General features: G+C 42.3%; 1 protein-coding gene across 2 annotated transcripts in view; it reads right to left on the reverse strand.

Annotated features, from left to right (window-relative positions):
- Positions 1 to 11,824: 11,824 nt before the first annotated feature.
- LOC138746147 (tryptophan 5-hydroxylase 2-like) overlaps positions 11,825 to 17,460 on the reverse strand; it is a 32,739-nt gene continuing 27,103 nt past the window's right edge. For both annotated transcript variants that reach the window (XM_069904052.1, XM_069904053.1), the window contains exon 11: positions 11,825 to 15,818. In XM_069904052.1, coding sequence (XP_069760153.1) covers positions 15,644 to 15,818 — 175 coding nt within the window. In that variant the 3' untranslated portion in view covers positions 11,825 to 15,643. The remainder of the gene's footprint in view (positions 15,819 to 17,460) is intronic.

Below are 17,460 nucleotides of genomic sequence, written 5' to 3' on the forward strand. Positions count from 1 at the left end.
AGGACACACCACCCACCAATCAAGGTTTCATTCCGCCTCACCCAACAATCCGTTGGCCCCTTTGTACTTGGCCTTGGGCCATTGGCCATTCTAATTGATTAGACCTTGCTGGCACCAAGTCAATACCCTGTAAATTACCTGGGCTGGACCCCCCAGCCCTCCAGTATTATAAAGGGTGCCAAATGAGCTCATAGACATAGAAAAATACAGCACTGTATAGGCCCTTTGGCCCTCAAGATTGTGCTGACCCATATATTCCTTCTTTTAAAAAAAAGGAACAAAAACTTCACAACCCCAAAGCCCTCTATTTTTTCTTTCAACCATATGCTCAGTTCTTTCTCTTTGCTGTCTTTGACGGACCAACCCGCTTCACTTCAGGCTGAGTGCCGTGGAATGGCACTGGAGAATGGTTTGGTGAGGACTGCACTGTTAAAGGCTTTATTCCCATCGTGATTTTCCCATGCTCCTCCTATGTAAATTGTGTGTTTTGTGTGCTTTATCTCTGTTGTGATCTTCCCACACGTGTCTTCTGTAAATAAAATCATTTACTACCAGACTGTGTTCAGAGCCCTTGCTTTTGAGACACTTCAAATCTGTTCTCTCACTCACAACAATTGGTGCTGCGACCAGGGTCTCAAAGGTCTTGGCTGAACACAGGGATGGGATGTTCTGGAATAGGGGCAAGAAAGCCAATGCAGGCACTGAGGATGGGATTCCTGAGTGGACCGATGAAAGGGAGGGATTTGGGAGCTTGAGCAGCATGCTGGCAGACCTCGGTAAACCAGTGGAGATCTAAGCAGTTAGAGAAAATGGGGTATGTGGTCTGTCTCCTTAAGAAGTCAGGGTTCTCCGAAACTAAAAGGAGTCAAAGGGGTGTCCTCTGGTTGTTTGCGTCCCTTCTGAGATGCCAGGTCAAATACAGTATATGTACAAAAGGATAAGGAAATAAAGGTGCTCTCGCTGCAAGAAGCAGTCCAGGCTGTTCAGATCCGAGCCAACAACCTCGAGACCAGAGGTACTGAGGTCACCTGCAGGCTGAATCAAATGCAGCAGGCGCAAGCAGCCTGCCAGTCTGGGTGGCAGCCAGACCCACTCAAAATTTGAGCCTTGGTCCGGTATGGCAAAAAGCTGGACGCATGGCTTGGGGATGGGGTATGTATGGATCGACAGTGACGAGGAGGGGGTGCCTGAGGAGCCTGGGTCCCATCACACATGCCAGTCACACGGTCCTGGACCTGCCACGAGGGAGAACCCAAACCCCTGTATACTCGAGTTGTTGCCACGCAGTCCCAGGTCTGCCACAGAAGGGAGGTGGGTGAAGATAAGGAGGCCACAGGGAAAGAACCTGAGGTCACTCTGAGACTACGGAAACCCGGGGTTCCTCAGCCAAGGAGCTTACCCAGTTGGCGGATTGGTACTGCCAGAGGCTGGGCAAGTACTTGGTTGCATGGCTGCTCTGACTGAAGATAAGGGAGCACCCAACATGAGCTTCTCTCACCAGGAAGTGAGTGCCATGGGGAGCCTGACTGACTAGGAGAGTGTTAACAATGCTCTACAGGCATTGTAGGAATGGATCAAGGATGACACTCCCCTATGGGATTGGGTAATGACTGCTGTGCATATTCAATACCCTACCCATCTCAAGTGGGGTTTACGTGGGCGACCACAATGGAGCATGGTCATTACGAGGGAGTGGGCACTGGTGGATGGCATTTATGAGGGAGCTTGCGATGATAACTTTTTAGAAAACACCAGGTGACCAGCACAATAAGTGGGATACCTGGTCACCACTGCGCGCTACAATTCAAGGCCAGTGAACCTGTCCCTCATGGCACCAGCTAATGGAAAGACTGTACGGGATGCCATCACCCTCCTGGAAGGGCTAGAATACATGCAGCAGGGGGCATCCATTCAGGTCCGAAGGGCAGAGATGAGGGCTGACATACAACCACTCGTTTTACACATAAACAGTTATACTTGGACCTGCTGCGTGCAGGAGTGGACCGCACCAGCATCGATGGGATCCCGACCTCTGCCATTTAGGTGGCATGGAAAGGTTTGTGGGAGGGAATTCCTGCTGGGGGAAAACCCATACCTATCCTGGGGGGGCCTGAGACCACATATACCAGTAATGGTACGTTGGGAAAGGGGTAACATACAGAGGTGGATGGCACTTTTCGACATGGGTGCCAAACACACCATCATCCTGGGTAACCCCACCAGGTGAAAAGGAACATAAATGCAGAAAGAGGAGATGGGGGTTTCCTTTAACCTGCGAGGGAAGCCATTGGGAACCAACCTCCTCAACCCGTAATAGTTTTGATAGTGGGCTTGACTAAATGTATTCTAGAGATCAATATTTTAAAGGGACAGTCCCTTGATACTAGCAGGGACAAGTTTATGCGGGCTACAGTCATAGTTGGGGCAGCCAAATATTAACCTATCATTGTCCCCCCCCTTCCCACCAAGGTCATCTGTAGCCAAAAGTACAGTGTGCCAGGGGGGCACTAAAATATCACTGAGGCCGTCCAAACCCTATTGCAGGAGGGTGTCATTAGAATTGCAGCCACTCCCTTCTAGCTCATCCACAAAAAGAAAAGGATCCGGTGCATGACAGTGGACTACTGACCCCTCAACAAGTCTGTCCCCTCCTCACTGCCGCCATGCCCGACATACTCACTCTAGTGGAGAATATTGCGGGGCATCCAGACAAGCCTTGGTATGCAGTGGTGGATTTAGTGAATGCCTTCGTTTCCAATCCCCTCTATCCTGACTCCCAAGACCAATTTGGACCCACCATGGTCTAATCTCCCGTGATTTACAATGCATACAACTTCCTCCAGAGTTGTCACTTGTCCATTATATCAATGCCGTCCTCCTGCAAGGCCACCCCACCCCGTCTGAAACCATTGTCTCAGAGCCCCTTCATATGCTAATCTCCTCCCTCGGGGAGCAGGGCTGGGCCATTAATATTGATAAAGTGTAGGCCCCCAGCTAGAATGTCCTGTTCCTCAGAATACAATAGACATTTTTAAACTGCCTTGTAAAATGGGGTTAACCAGGCAATTTGCCCGGTTAGCACCCCATTCACAGAGCAGTTTGAAAGGGTCTGACACAGTTAGGCACGTCAGAAATCAACTGCGTCCCTGCCCTACCAGAGGTAGTCAAGGAACCCATTAAAACTTACCTAGGTCGTGTCCTCCCGTGACTTGAAAGCAAAAATGGCCAACCCAGTTACTACTGTGACAGCAATGGCATCACAGGGAATCCCCAGCAGAAGGGGAGAGAGGGGTCACCGGTGGGGCAGAGGGGTCCCTGTGATTGGTGGGCCGGGGGGCGCTGTGGTTGGCGGGCTGGGGGAATGCAGTGATCAGCAGGCGGGGGGGCAGAGGGGTCGGCTGCCGTGGAGTGGGGGGGCAGCACAATTGATGGTGGAAGGGAGACTAACAGCTGGTGGGGGGGTGACTGACAGCTTGTGGAGGGACAGGGGAGACTAGTTTGCATGACGGTTCACTTACCGTATCATCGCAGGGGTGGGATTCTCCTTAAATCACTGGGTTGGTTGAGACATTTCCACCCCCCCCCCCCCCCCAAGCTTTTTACTTGGTTACATTCTACATCCACATTGCTAGCTCTCGAAATTACTGAAGATTATTCTCTGGCCTTCCCAGATTTATTTTCACCTGTACGCTACTCTTTAGGTATATCATTCTGAAGAAATGAGTCTTTTCCATTGTGGATTGTGAGACACCCAGTTCTTCCTCTCCACCACCTCCCTCGACCTCTTTTCTGTTCAGAAATCCATATGTGGTCAACTATTGGACTGACATCCAACATTGGATGAACCATATTTTACTCCATTGTAACACAGGAAAAGTCAAGCCTGCCTCTTTGCACTAAATTATACTTGATACACTTGCTATTGATTCCATCCACCTATCCAGCCACTGTGTAGGATTGAGCATTCAGTATCCTTCCCATTCTTCTCAAACATCACAAGTATAAACCATCTTCTAATTCTGTGAACTTCAGCTGTCCATAGGTTTAATGAAAACATCTTATCTTTTGCCTTAGCATTGGTGGTCTTCGATCAATTTCCAAATCTCGAAACCCTCAACTTCGTTCCTTAAACCTTTCTAGTTTTAAAATCTTCTTAGTATTCTTCTCTTTGACCAAATTTTAATATCTCTTCATTATCACCATGGTTTGGTCTCCATATTTTCCAAATTCTACTGAACACTTTTGGAACATTTTACCTCATAGCTCCTGTCTAAATACATTTGTAATTAGGAACAAGGAACAGATTTATGATTCGATGGCCAAATTACCTACTTCTGTTCCTTTATCTTGTGATCTTGTGATATGATTTTAACTTCGATTTTCCTTTGTTTCACATTCACCTATCTGGATGGCACGGTTAATATACCAATTAATGTATTGCTATTACAGCACCAGCGATCAGGGTTCGAACCTGCGCTGTTTGTAAAGAGCTTTTACATTCCCTATGTGACTGTAAGGGCTTTCCCCAGATGCTTTGGTTTCCTCCCAACCTCCAAAACGTATGGGGTTAATTTGGTTGTAATTGGGTGGCATGGGTTTAAATGACTGAAATCAACTTTTACCGTGCTGTAAATAAAATTTAAATTGAATTTATTTAATTTTTAATTTACATTTTCTGTCACATCGAAATTAGATTCTGATCACCCGAAGGCCAATTCTGATGGATGACATATGTGACTTCATTTATGATATAAAGAAACAACTGGCTTAAACTGGATTGTCAATCGAAAATAGTAATTACCTTGCCTCTAGCTTTAACAAAATCACTCAATGACAGCAACAAGGTTTAATATCATTCTCAGATTGCTTAATGCAGACTACATTGCAATTGTAAATGGCTTTCTGGCAGCTCAGTTACTTTATTATTAACGATTTTTGAGCCAGTGGAAAAGAAGTAAGGTTGCAGATACTGAAGTCGGAAACAAAATTAGAAAAAGCTGTCAGAACTCAATCAGTCAAACGGTATGCATAGAAGGAGAAATCAGTCAACATTTTGGGCATGTTTGAATTTCAAACAGAGGTACTCCACTATACAATGTTTTCTACTGTATGATTTTGTGACTGTACGTTCCCTGTCTGAAATGAGGGCAGTGTGTATGAATCCAAGCAAATTGGGAGTGCTTATGCATGAATCACAAAAGGTCGTTTGCAGGCGCAGCAGGCTATCAAAATGGCAAATGGAATGTTGGTTTTCATTGCTAAAGGGATTGAATTGAAGAGTAGGGAGGTTATGCTGCAACTACACAAAGTACTGGTGAGACCGTGTCTGGAGAACTGCGCACAATTCTGGTCTTCTTACTTAAGGAAGGATGTACTGGCTTTGGAGGCAGGGCAGAGGAAGTTCATCAGGTTGGTTCCAGAGATGAAAGGGTTGGCCTATGAGGACAGATTAAGTCATCTGGGACTGTACTTACTGAAATTTAGAAGAATGAGATGAGATCATAGAAACATATAAAATTCTGAAAGGCACAGATAAGATTGAGATAGCTAAATTGTTTCCATTGTTAGGGGAGAGCAGAAGTAGGTGACATTGCCTTAAGATTCATGGTAGCAAATTTAGGACAGGGATGAGGAGAAACTGCTTTTCCCTGAGGGTGGTGAATCTGTGGAATCCACTGCCTCTTGGAGGCTACTTCAGTAAATATATTTAAGACATGTTTGGATAAATTTCTACATAGAAAGGGAATTAAGGGATATGGGCAAAAGACAGGTGGAGGTGAGCCTATCTTCAGATCAGCCATGATCACATCCCCTCCACAATCTCCATCAGTACTGGATGTCTGTGTTCTTAGTCGCCTGTTCTACTTGCTTTACACCTATAATTGTGTGGCTTGGTATGCACCACCACCATCTACAAATTCGCTGACGATACCATGGTAGTGGATGGTATAAAAAGAGGTGATGAGTCAACATTCAGGAGGGAGATTGAAAACTGGGCTGAATGGTGCACTGACAACAACCTCACACTCAATGTCACCCAAACCAAGGAGAAGATTGTTGACTTCAAGAAGAGAAAACCAGAGATGTGCAATCCAGTGATCTTTGGGGGGATCAGAGGTGGAGACAGTGAGCAAATTTAAGTTCTTGGAAGTCACTATCTCAGAGGATCTTTCCTGGAGCCAACACTCTAATGGCATCGTGAAGAAAGCAAATCAGCACCTCGACTTCATCAAGAGTTTGCGGAGGTTTGGTATGACATCAGAAACCCTGGCAAATTTCTACAGATGTGTGGTGGAAAGTGTGCTGACCAGCTGCATCATGGTCTGGTATTCCTCCAGGCATAAATCTCTGCAAAAATTAGTGGACACGGCCCAAGACATCACAGGCAAACCTCTTCCTGCCATTGAGAACATCTACAGGGAACGGTGCCATTGGAGAGCAGCAGCAATCATCAAGGATCCTCAGCACCCAGCACATGTCCTGTTCTCGCTCCTGCCATCAGGAAAGAGGTATCGGTGCCGCAAGTCTCACACCACTAGCTTCAGGAACAGCTGCTCCTCCTCCACCATCAGACTCCTCAACAATAAACTCAATCAGGGACTCATTTAAGGACTCTCACTTTTCTTTTGTTTTCTCCTCTGTATTGCACAGTCAGTTGTTTACATTTGTGGATTTGCTTACATGTGTACATGGAGTACAATTTTGGCACTACCAATAAATGGTAATTCTGCCTCGCCCACAGGAAAATGAATTGGTGGAGTATGGCCTATTCCTGCTCCTGTTTCTTATGTTCTTTACTCAATGGCTTGGAGTACAGGTGTATCAGATGCAGCTTTGGATTTATGTCACCTGGGCTAAGGTAACCCCAAACAGAATTAATATCATGCCATTATTTTGCTGATAGTGAGGTCATAAAGAAGTCAGATTTTAATTGTCACTTATTCTTCTACCTTTTGAAAACTGAGTAAATAAATCTTGATGTCTGAATGGTTAACATGACAATAATGTGCAGATGCATTCAAGGGGCATTAACAGCTTTATTTTCAAGGCAACATTTGCCAAGTAACATGAAAGGTACCAAACTCCAACTGAGGTACAAATGGATGCACAGCTGGAACGAGATGGCAGACAAATTATAACTGACCCTGAACTCTATCTATCAGCATGGTATACCTTCTGCAAACAGATCAATCCGATTATGCTGGACATGTTTTACATTATTAATTTTGTTTGCAGTCAAAAGTCATTCGAAAGTGGCAAGGAGAAAACACAAACAGAAGTTTCTGCTTGTCTATCAATTTCAAATGATCAAACAATTATGAAGGATATCTTTTGGGCTGTGGTTTCTGCGCCAATTGACAGCGTGCTCAGCAGACGAGCCCCGTCATCCTGCATTAAATGCAGGGTGCAGGTCTGAGTCCATATTTGAATCCTTAATTTTGTTTAAGTAGCCTCCACCACCTCTTCAGACAGGAATTTCCAGCCCCCTACCACCAATTGGGTGGAAAAAAATATTCATCTCCCATCTTATCATATCTTATTTCCATGCCACATGGCTTTAGAACCCTCTGCCAAGGCTGATAGTTCCTTACTATTTCCTTTATCCAGACCCCTTGTAATATTATTCACCTCAACTGAGTCTCCCATCAGCTTCATCTGTTTCAATAAAACAATGATTCCTTGGAGCTAATAGTTTCCACTCTGGTGACACTCAATAAGTATCCTCAGCAGCATCTTGCAAAGCCTTTAGATAGGCACATGGATGTCAGAAAGATAGAGAGTTATGGGTGTGTGGAATGGAAAGATTACACTGTCGTGGAATAGGTTTATATAGGTTGGAATAACATTGTGGGCCAAAAAGCCTGTTCTGTGCTGGAATGTTCTATATTCTATCTCAGCAGTGCACATAGTGCCATGATTTTGTGTGTAAATTAATCCAACTGAAAATAAAATGTTACTAAAAATTAAGACTCCATGCAAGCTGTCCTGATTTTTTACTAGGTCTTCCTTGAGCCTAACACACTAATACATTCCCAGACATGTACAGGAGTATAAGGAATGGCACTTGAAATGCACGCACCATCCCATGCCATCTGTGCCATGTTTCTCCTCGATTTAAAGGCAAACTGTACAAGCAGATTCCAGGCAAACATTGGAAATCTGATTCATGCAAGTCCCCTTTAAAGTAGGAACTTAACTGCATCTGGAGTAAAACACAAAAGTCTGCAGACCCCCATGATTGAAGTAAAAACACAATGCTGTGGAAACTCAGCAGGTCAAACAGTGGACTTTATATTATAAAAAATAAAGATACATGTGATAGTACAGATTCTATCACCAATGTGTATATGTACAGATTGTAGTGTAGGATGACTGTGATTGGCTGAGAGTGTAGCCACACCTACTGGCAGGTCTTAAAGGATTGCTCCTAGCCAGACCAGGTCATTCTGGACTGATAGACCTACATGTGATATGCTCCAGTCTTTTAGTTAATAAAAGACTTGGTTTGGATCAACAAGTCTTTGGTTCTTTCAACGCGCTCTACAATACATAACCAACGTTTTGGGCTTGAGCCCTTCATGAAGGTATGAGCAAAATGTAGGCAGGTGTCCGAACAAAATGGTGAGGGGGAAGAGGGAGGAGGAGGAGCACAGTCCCACAGGAAATTAATAAGTGGGCACACCAGCAAGCAGGGGGAGGGGGGATGGCTCTAAGGGAGAGGGAAAAAGGGGTGGAGAGCTGGAGAAAGAAGACAGGAATGAGGAAGAGATGAGGCACAGAAAATGGAGAAGTTGATGTTAAAGCCATCGAGTAGGAGAGAACCCAGACGAAATATTAGGTGTTGCTCCTCCAATTTATGGGTGACCTTAGTTCGACAGTACGAGGGCATGAACAGACATGCTGGGGCAGGAGAGGGGTGTTGAATTACAACTGCTGCAGATTGACATATTAATCTAAATGCATGACCATTATCTGCCCCCGCACCCATACACCAACACAATCAAACCCAACCCTCCCAGCAAAAATGTAAATCCAAGAAATTAACATTAGAAGAAGTATTTCTGAAATTCAGAGGTCTGAGAGCAGATGCATCGAACGAACCTGTTGAGCCACATCCTTAGGTCTTCAAAGGACTGGAGATACACTGTTTTTCAACTTCTAAAATACCACATATTCTCCAGTGATTCTCACAGCAAATGATTGGCAGCAAATGTGACCAGGCTGTGAGAAATGAGGGAGACTGTAAAAGGAAAACCATGGACCCATTTGCCATCCATTGATAATAGGGCAAATGCTAGAATCTATGATAATGGTGCCCCGCAACAATCTGGAAGAAGGAGCAGGTGCAACATTTGCTGATGATTTTGAGTGCTGTGTACATTTTGAGGAGAAATAAGTGAATGGACAAGGTCAATGAAACATAATGCGGGAGCTTATGGTCATCCATTCAGTTGGAAAAAAATACATTTTTTTTTTTAAATGGCTAGAAATTGAAAAGTCTTGGTGGTCATCAAGCAACAGGCAACCCAAACAACTGGCAACAAAAAAAAAATAAAGAAAATAAAGAAATAAATAGAAAGAATGAGAATAAATAACCAAAAAAGTTTAAAATTGTAAAATGTTCTCCGAAGCAATGCACAAATCCGTGGCGAAGTGGGAGCAAACATTCAGCCCTGGCACAGCAGTTGTTTGAATAATGTTTCAATAAAGTTATGTTTGAATAAAATGGCAGCGCACAGGATGAAGAGCAGGTCGATGCCGCTCATCACTGGGGCAACTCTCCCAATGTGTCTCCCTGTCTCTGCCTAGTAAGGCCCAAAACATTGGTTATTATCTTTATCTTTGCTATATAAAGTGTGGTATGTGATCTCCTGCATTTCTCCAGCATTTAGCAGAGAAACAGGGCTTCCAACCCAGCCACAATGCCTACCTAACTAATGCCATCTGCCACTAAATGTTCTGCATCCCTCTTTTATTTGTCTGTCTAAATGCTGCTAAAATGTCATCATATCTGCTTGTACCCTGGCAAATCACTCCAGACATATACAACTTTACTTAAAAATACTTGCCTCACACATTCCTTTATACTTACCCACTCTTACCTTAAACCTATGTCCACTCATTTTTTTTTTAAGCATTTTCATCCTGGGTAAAAAAAAAACTCTACCCAATCTATGTCTCAATTTTCTTCATTCCCACTATTTTGGACATTTAACTAATTAAGGTGAAATATGGGTATGGTGCTATCACTATGTATATAGATGTATGTTTGTGCTGTATGGGCTGGCGCACCCCCTGAACCTGTGACTCCTCTTTCCCAGATATCCCCATAAAAGCTGTTACACCCAAACCCCTCCCTCAGTACCTGCCTTGGAATCGGGCCACCAATGTGCAAGCTGGGCTGACACTTTAAGGTGATTAAAGCCTATTAATCATGATTCTCTGTCTGATTGTGGTTGATTGGTAGTACAATGGGGTATATTTTGGTTCTACCATAAGTTTACAAAACCTCCAAAAGGATCACAAAATGGGATTGTTGATTCAAAATGAATGGCGTAAATCAACATACTTACTGAAGACTTCAATGCCTGTGACATACTCTTAAAACTGCTTGGTACTCTTTCAAGTATTTATCATCCTTCTCCACCAACCTTATTGTCCCATGTTCATTGATATCTGAAACCATCAATAGTCCCAGTTTATAGATGAATGATGGGATCAGGAAGGGCTTGGACTTTTGAGGAGTCCACTTGACAAAGTTGACTTGCAATGCACATTATAGCCTGTCTGTTTTAGTCCTTTAAACCTTTCGTATGGATGGTGCAGAAATGATATTATTGGATTGGTAAAACCACAGGGCTTTATTACTAGGTTTGAATAGGGAACTTAAATGGAGTTCTTAAAGGATGTTGGGGGGAAAATACTAAAATTATTAATAATATAGATATTAACACTATACTGATATCAGGTACATTTCTTCTGATTTTCCAGTTGTGATAGTACAGATCTATCACCAATGTACATAGTGTATATAGTTACTGTATCTAGACTGTGCTTACAGCGATTGGCTGAGAGCTAAGCCACGCCTATTGTCTGGGCCTTAAAGGGTTGTGTCCCTAGCCAGGTCGGATCATTCCGGACTGGTCGGCCACCTGTGAAGAGCTCCTGGCTTTTGCTAATAAAAGCCTTGGTTTGGATCAACAAGTCTTTGATTCTTTCGACGAGCTCTACACCAGTATCTTTAAGACCCAGATTCGCAGCAGTATGCCTGATTGATAGGCCTAGATTTTGTCAGTCATTCCACGCAGTAAAATAATTGAGAAACCAGAAAGCTTTGACGTAGCAGAACTGGGGAGGAGTTGTGCGGATGGAGCTTGTTCCACCCATGGTCGCTTCATTATCTTTCTCAGACTCTGCTCTCTCGGGACCAAATGCAAATGGAATAAATTGCATGAAGGAGAATTGCATCAGAAAAATCCTCCTGTGAAATCCTTCAAGCGTATCTCTTAAAAATAGTTGAAAATAGAAGGCACAAACTGCTGCAAATTGTGGTCAGAGTTACCACAGTTCGTCTTTCACAATTTTCCCGAAGAATAATTAATTTTAATAGTGGTCATTGTGCAATAAGTCAAGTGAAGCATCAGCACAGTAAAGCCTGTTGGTTTCTGCCCTTTGTACTTTGACCCATTTCTCCTTTGAGGACCGTATCCACTGTAAATTAAAGTCTGCAATGGCTAATCCACAATGGCAGATGTGCTTTTTATCAGATCGTCATTTCAAGAAGTTCTTAAAGCAAAATAAATTGACCACTATCACAAGGAAATGAGTATGGTATAATAGCTTGCTTTAATTTGCTCCTTTAGCTTCGAAAGTTACACTTCACATTGCTTAAAAAGCTATTGATTATCACAGAAATACAGAGGAACATCTTGCCATTGGCTTGATTATTGGAGTTCCTGCACAACTGAGCAAACACCTTTAACTTAAGCGAATAGTGTTATCAATACAACAGTTATGTGGGCAGTGAAGCGACCTATCCATGCTATGGTGAGAAAGAATATATTAATTCAAGAACCCACTTCTTACTTTGATCATAAATGTGAGTTCCCATCACTCAATGTGGTGGTTTCATTGTATTTAACTCCTTGAATCCCATCCATTTTTAAATATTATTCAGTGAGGTGTCAAGAATGCACAACTCAACAAAGTCATCAATTTTGCATGTACTGGGCAACCTCCGTGTTCAAATAAAGTCACCTCCCATTCTGAGGTTCTGAAGCTAATTGGGTCAACAGTTGAACTCCTTTCACAGTGCAAGATACTGGCCGTGGGTTTAATGGCAAGGATTGCAAGGAATTCATCTACTGTACGTCTTTGTTGAATATATCTTTGGACAAGGAATGGAGAACAGTATTTAGGATCATTTCAAAACAAAAAAAAAAATTACTGCCCAGAACACACAAGAGAGTGTTTCATATATTTTGATCACATTTGAGGCTGGACATTCCTCTTGACACAACTTTTACTTCAACCTCTTTCTTGAAATCATAGATAAAGAAAATACATACACAAACCGCCCCTGTATAATAACTACTCCGGAATCTACATTTGGTGGTTAACATTGTAGAAGGAACTCATGATTCCAGTGACAAATATCCAGTCCTCATTCTCCACTTAAAATCTTCTCACTTGCTCTGGGAACATCTTTCCATGAATTCAAAGTACACCTTGAAAGGTCATTTTAAGAAGTAAATTGTGATCTTGAGGTTGCACAAGGCACATGAAATTCTGGATCTCCTCACGTAAAAATCACTTCGCATGCAACAACTTTCATGTCCTAGGTTCATTTCAAAACACCTTGTTGCTATTTAAGTACAATTACAATGATCACATTCCTGCAATACTTTGCCACCACACAAAGAGTAAAGAGTGATAGATCATCTATCTACTTCAATACATTACACCAACCAAGCAATTTAATTTGCCGGTGACTTATACCATTGAGCCATTTCCTGAAGACTAATTATTTATCACTGGTGTAGCTCCTTGATTCCTGCCAGAAAAATCACTTTGTTTTTTGAAGGAATTTTTTGTTCTCTCTTGCAATATACCGTATTTTCCAATGTAGAACTGACCCAACTTTTCAATAGTTGTGTAACACACAATATTATCTGCACGTAATCTGCAGAGAGATTTTGAACCTCATTCATTTGAGAAAAAAAAAGCCTTTTTTTAATTCCAGAATTAACTGTTTTACTGATCATGTTAAGGTAAAGCCATTTAAAGGCCCAAATTCAAACTGGAGTCTTTTACCCCAATGATATCTGTTACCTGCTACATCTTCAAATGCAATGATAGCTCAATGGTTAGAGCATAGGTCTTGTAAACCAGGGATCATGAGTTTGTTCTTCGCTGGAGTCTCATTTCTGTGAGGGGGGCTGGACAAAGGGGCAACTCTCTGTCTTCCTTATGGTAGACAGAGTTAAAGAATTTCATGTATGTTACATTCCAAATGTAGTATTACATGACAGTAATGGAACTTTTACAGGTGCGCTGACTGCTTTGCTCAATGAATTCAGGGTCATGGTGACTTTCCACTTCCGAGCCTCACGATCTTTCCAGGCTCTGCTACCATAAGATGTAGGAGCAGAAATAGGCTATTCAGCCCATCGAGTCTGCCCCACCATTTAATCATGATCTATTTTTCCACAGCCCCACTGCCTAGCCTTCTCCCTGTAACCTTTGATGCCCTGGCTAATTAAAAACCTATCAATCCCTGAATTTCATGTCTTAAGTGCTCACTGCTCTACTGTGGTGGTCACTCAAACCCTCCATAAAAGGAAAGGAGATTATTGTTCAGAACGAGTGTTGGCCTGCATAGTGGGCTTCAAAATACATTAGGAAATTAGTCATATCTTTTGCATGTGTCCTTATGACGATAAAGAAAGCCACCCTTCAGAACATTCTCATTCAATCACTAATTTGCTCAGTTCAGTAATCTATTTCCTTTAAATTCACATAATCTCCCCCCTCCCCAAACTCCCTGCATGCCACCACTCACCTCCACACTAAGGACAATCAACTCTCTACCCATGCATCTTTGGAATGGGGGAGGAAGCTGGAGAATCCGGAGAAAGTCCACAGTCACACAGAGTATGTGCATTCTCAACAAAGCAGCAACAACTCCTCCAACTGTACCACTGTGCAGCCTGACATGCTCCTTCTGGCCATTTCCACCTAGGAGAAGGCCCGGAGGGTCTCCATGGCCCTATATGGAAAGTATAGCATTGTCTTTCATCAGCTGGGCTAGTTTCCCTATGGTTAGCATAGCAGTTAGTGCAATGCTCTTACAGCGCCAGTGACCTGAGTTCGAATCCAGCACGGTCTGTAGATCATATACCATGATAGAGGGATCAAGGTCGAAACGTTGGTTATGTTAAGTATCTTTATCTTTGCTCTATAAAGTACACCTGCTGAGTTTTTCCAGCATTGTGTTTTTACTTCAACCACTGTGTCTGCAGACTATCATATTTTACTGCTGTCTGTCATGAGTTTGCACATTCTTCCCATGTCCTTGTGGATTTCCTCAGATACTCTGATTTCCTCCCATGTTCCAAAGACATACGAGGTTAGAAGGTTAATTTGCCACATAGATGTACTTAGACAGCACGGAGTCATGCGCCAGAAAAGCCTGTTCCCATGCTGTATCTCTAAATTTATTTAAAAAAACACTGGGATCACTATCCCACCTACTTCGTCCATTCATTCAGCTGTGCTGAAGGCACCTTTACGAGGTGGCTGCAAAGATCAAAACTGCTGCGGCACATCATTAACCATTCGAATGCTCTAACCAACAATTCCTTTTATAGAGCAGCATTTAGGGAAACACAAGAATGCTCTTCTGTGACCCTCACATTTACTGTATATATCTCATTATACTACTCCACAAGCTTCACAGGAACTGAGAGCACTGATTAATTGCCAAAAAAACAACCTACTGGGGATTTTTTGTACCCCAACCATTTTGTAACGAAGCCCAATATTTCATTTGCTTTCTACAGCTCAGACTCATTATTTGCTCTTGTGTTAACTGGCAAATCAAGATTCCCATATATACCAACAATTACTAGTTCATCATTGCAAAAATATTCTGTTTTTCTGGTTTCTAGAATCTGTTAGAGAGGGACATTATTATATTATAAAAATATTTTAGAATTATTATTTCTTGGAAATATAAATAGGTCTATTTATATTGTTCCTCTTTGAGCCGGTACTATTGATATCTCTATAAATTACTAGGTGTATCGGATTTAACTGGGAATATAATCAGGTCCATAGATTGTACTTGATTGCAATCTCCCGCAAATAAAATACATAAGGCTCTGATATTATGTGATCAACTTTAAGCAGTGGAATGGGTCATATTTTTTGTTGAAATTAAAAGAATTGACTGCATTCTCCATTATATTCTTTTGTGTCTTGGTGATGTGAAACATGTCCTAGAGCAGATGAAACTTTGCCATAACATCCAAACACATTACTGTACTAATATTTTTGCAAATAGGTTACATCACAGGATTCAGTGTCATTTCTGTTCGTAATGATTACACCAGAATGGATACAAGGTCTTGGTGCCGCACCATCAAATTCCAAAGTATTTGTTCATCTTTGACAAAGTATCACACACAATGGCGAGATCACTCCGGATGCCTTGAACAACCTTCTCAATACTTCTGGTATCTTTCAGCATTTCAATGCTTTGGGTGTATGGGTCATAGTGGACAATGAATGGGCGTTTGACGGACTTTGCAAATTCCCTGAAACAATAAAAATCTCATTTGGAGTCATGCTTAATTAATGTTAAGGGCAGTGCAAATAGCCTAGCGATGAACGCAACACTATTACAGACCCAGCAACCCGGGTTTGAATCTTGCGCTGTGAGGAGTTTGTATGTTTTCCCATCCTTAAAAAATGTACAGGGATGGTAGGTTAATTTGTATATTTGGTCGAACAGGCTCGTGACCAGAAGGCCAGTTGCCTTATCTAAAATTTAAAAATAAGTCATTGGAATTTTACCTAAATATGTGCAAATATAGGCTGAGGAAAGTTCATCTCCCACCCTCCATCCTCACTCCATTCGAGAGAGGATGTATTGAGAGTATTCTGAGCAATTGCATCACCACCTGGTTTGGAAGCTGTACCACCCCAGCCCGTAAAACCCTGCAGAGGATAGTGAAGTCAGCAGAAAAGATTTTTGGGGACTCTCTTCCTACCATGACGGACATGTACAACACACAATGCACACAGAAAGCAATAAACATTGTGAAGGACTCTGCACACCTCTAATGTAAACTTTTTCCCCTTCTGCCATCTGGTAGGAGATACCATAGCACTCGGGCCCTTACGTCCAGATTGGGCAACAGCTTTATCCCCCCAAGCCATCAGGCTCCTGAATTCCCAGAACATATGTGGATACGGAACCATGGACTTTTACTGTATATGTCTTGATATTTTAACTTATATTTATGTAAATCTGCTCCGTGGTCCTGGAGAAACGCTATCTCCTCTTTACCGTGCAATGGCATGAACGATAAATAAAGGTGACTCAACTTGAGAATAAACCATTTGATTCACAGTGCTCTTTTCACAGTCCATGTAAAAGCTAAGCTGCCTGGTGGGTCTTCCTTTTAACCTACTTAATCTCCTGACGCACAAATATTGAAAATAGATATTAAAAATATTAATTCACGCAGGCCAGGTTTCACTGTTTGTTATGCATCCATAATTGTTTTGAGAATGGGAGTTGCTCTCTAGAATCGCAATCTATGCAGTGAAGACATTAATTATTTATTAGGCATTTCCGAGATTTTGATCCACAGGCATTGAATAATCTTTTGCGTATCTGGTTTCCACAGGCATCAACCCCCATTGTGGGTGAACAGTTCATTTCTAAAATCCCCACATGCTTCCACATTTTCAAATGTCAATACAGCATAAGGACTTCCCAATTTACCAAGTGTCAGAGTTGAGCAAAAATGCCAAGCTAATAAAGTTCAAACAGCCATGTCTCCGAGTCATCAATTTAGCAATGATAAGAATGGGACAATTTGTGATAGGTGGTGAAAATGAAACTTACCAGGAAAAGATACACACCTACCTACATTGCATAATCACAGAAACTGTTAGAAATTAGCTAATGACACACTGGACAACAAAGATTTTGCTTCCTGAATATCTTTGGGTGTATCTTATGGATTTTGGGCTGCTGATCATGAAAATCACCTTAAAATGACTTCCTGTCATATTTTAAGTCTACTTCAAGCAGGCAAAACCATGAAGTGCAAAGTTTCATTACAAATTCATTTTCTGCCTTCGCACTTGGACATCTTCCCTGCTGATCTTAATGCAGTCAGTGAGAAACATGCTGAAAGGTTTCACCAGGACATTGCGACCATGGAA

This window comes from Narcine bancroftii, chromosome 11, assembly GCF_036971445.1.
Source record: "Narcine bancroftii isolate sNarBan1 chromosome 11, sNarBan1.hap1, whole genome shotgun sequence".
Classification (NCBI taxonomy): domain Eukaryota; kingdom Metazoa; phylum Chordata; class Chondrichthyes; order Torpediniformes; family Narcinidae; genus Narcine; species Narcine bancroftii.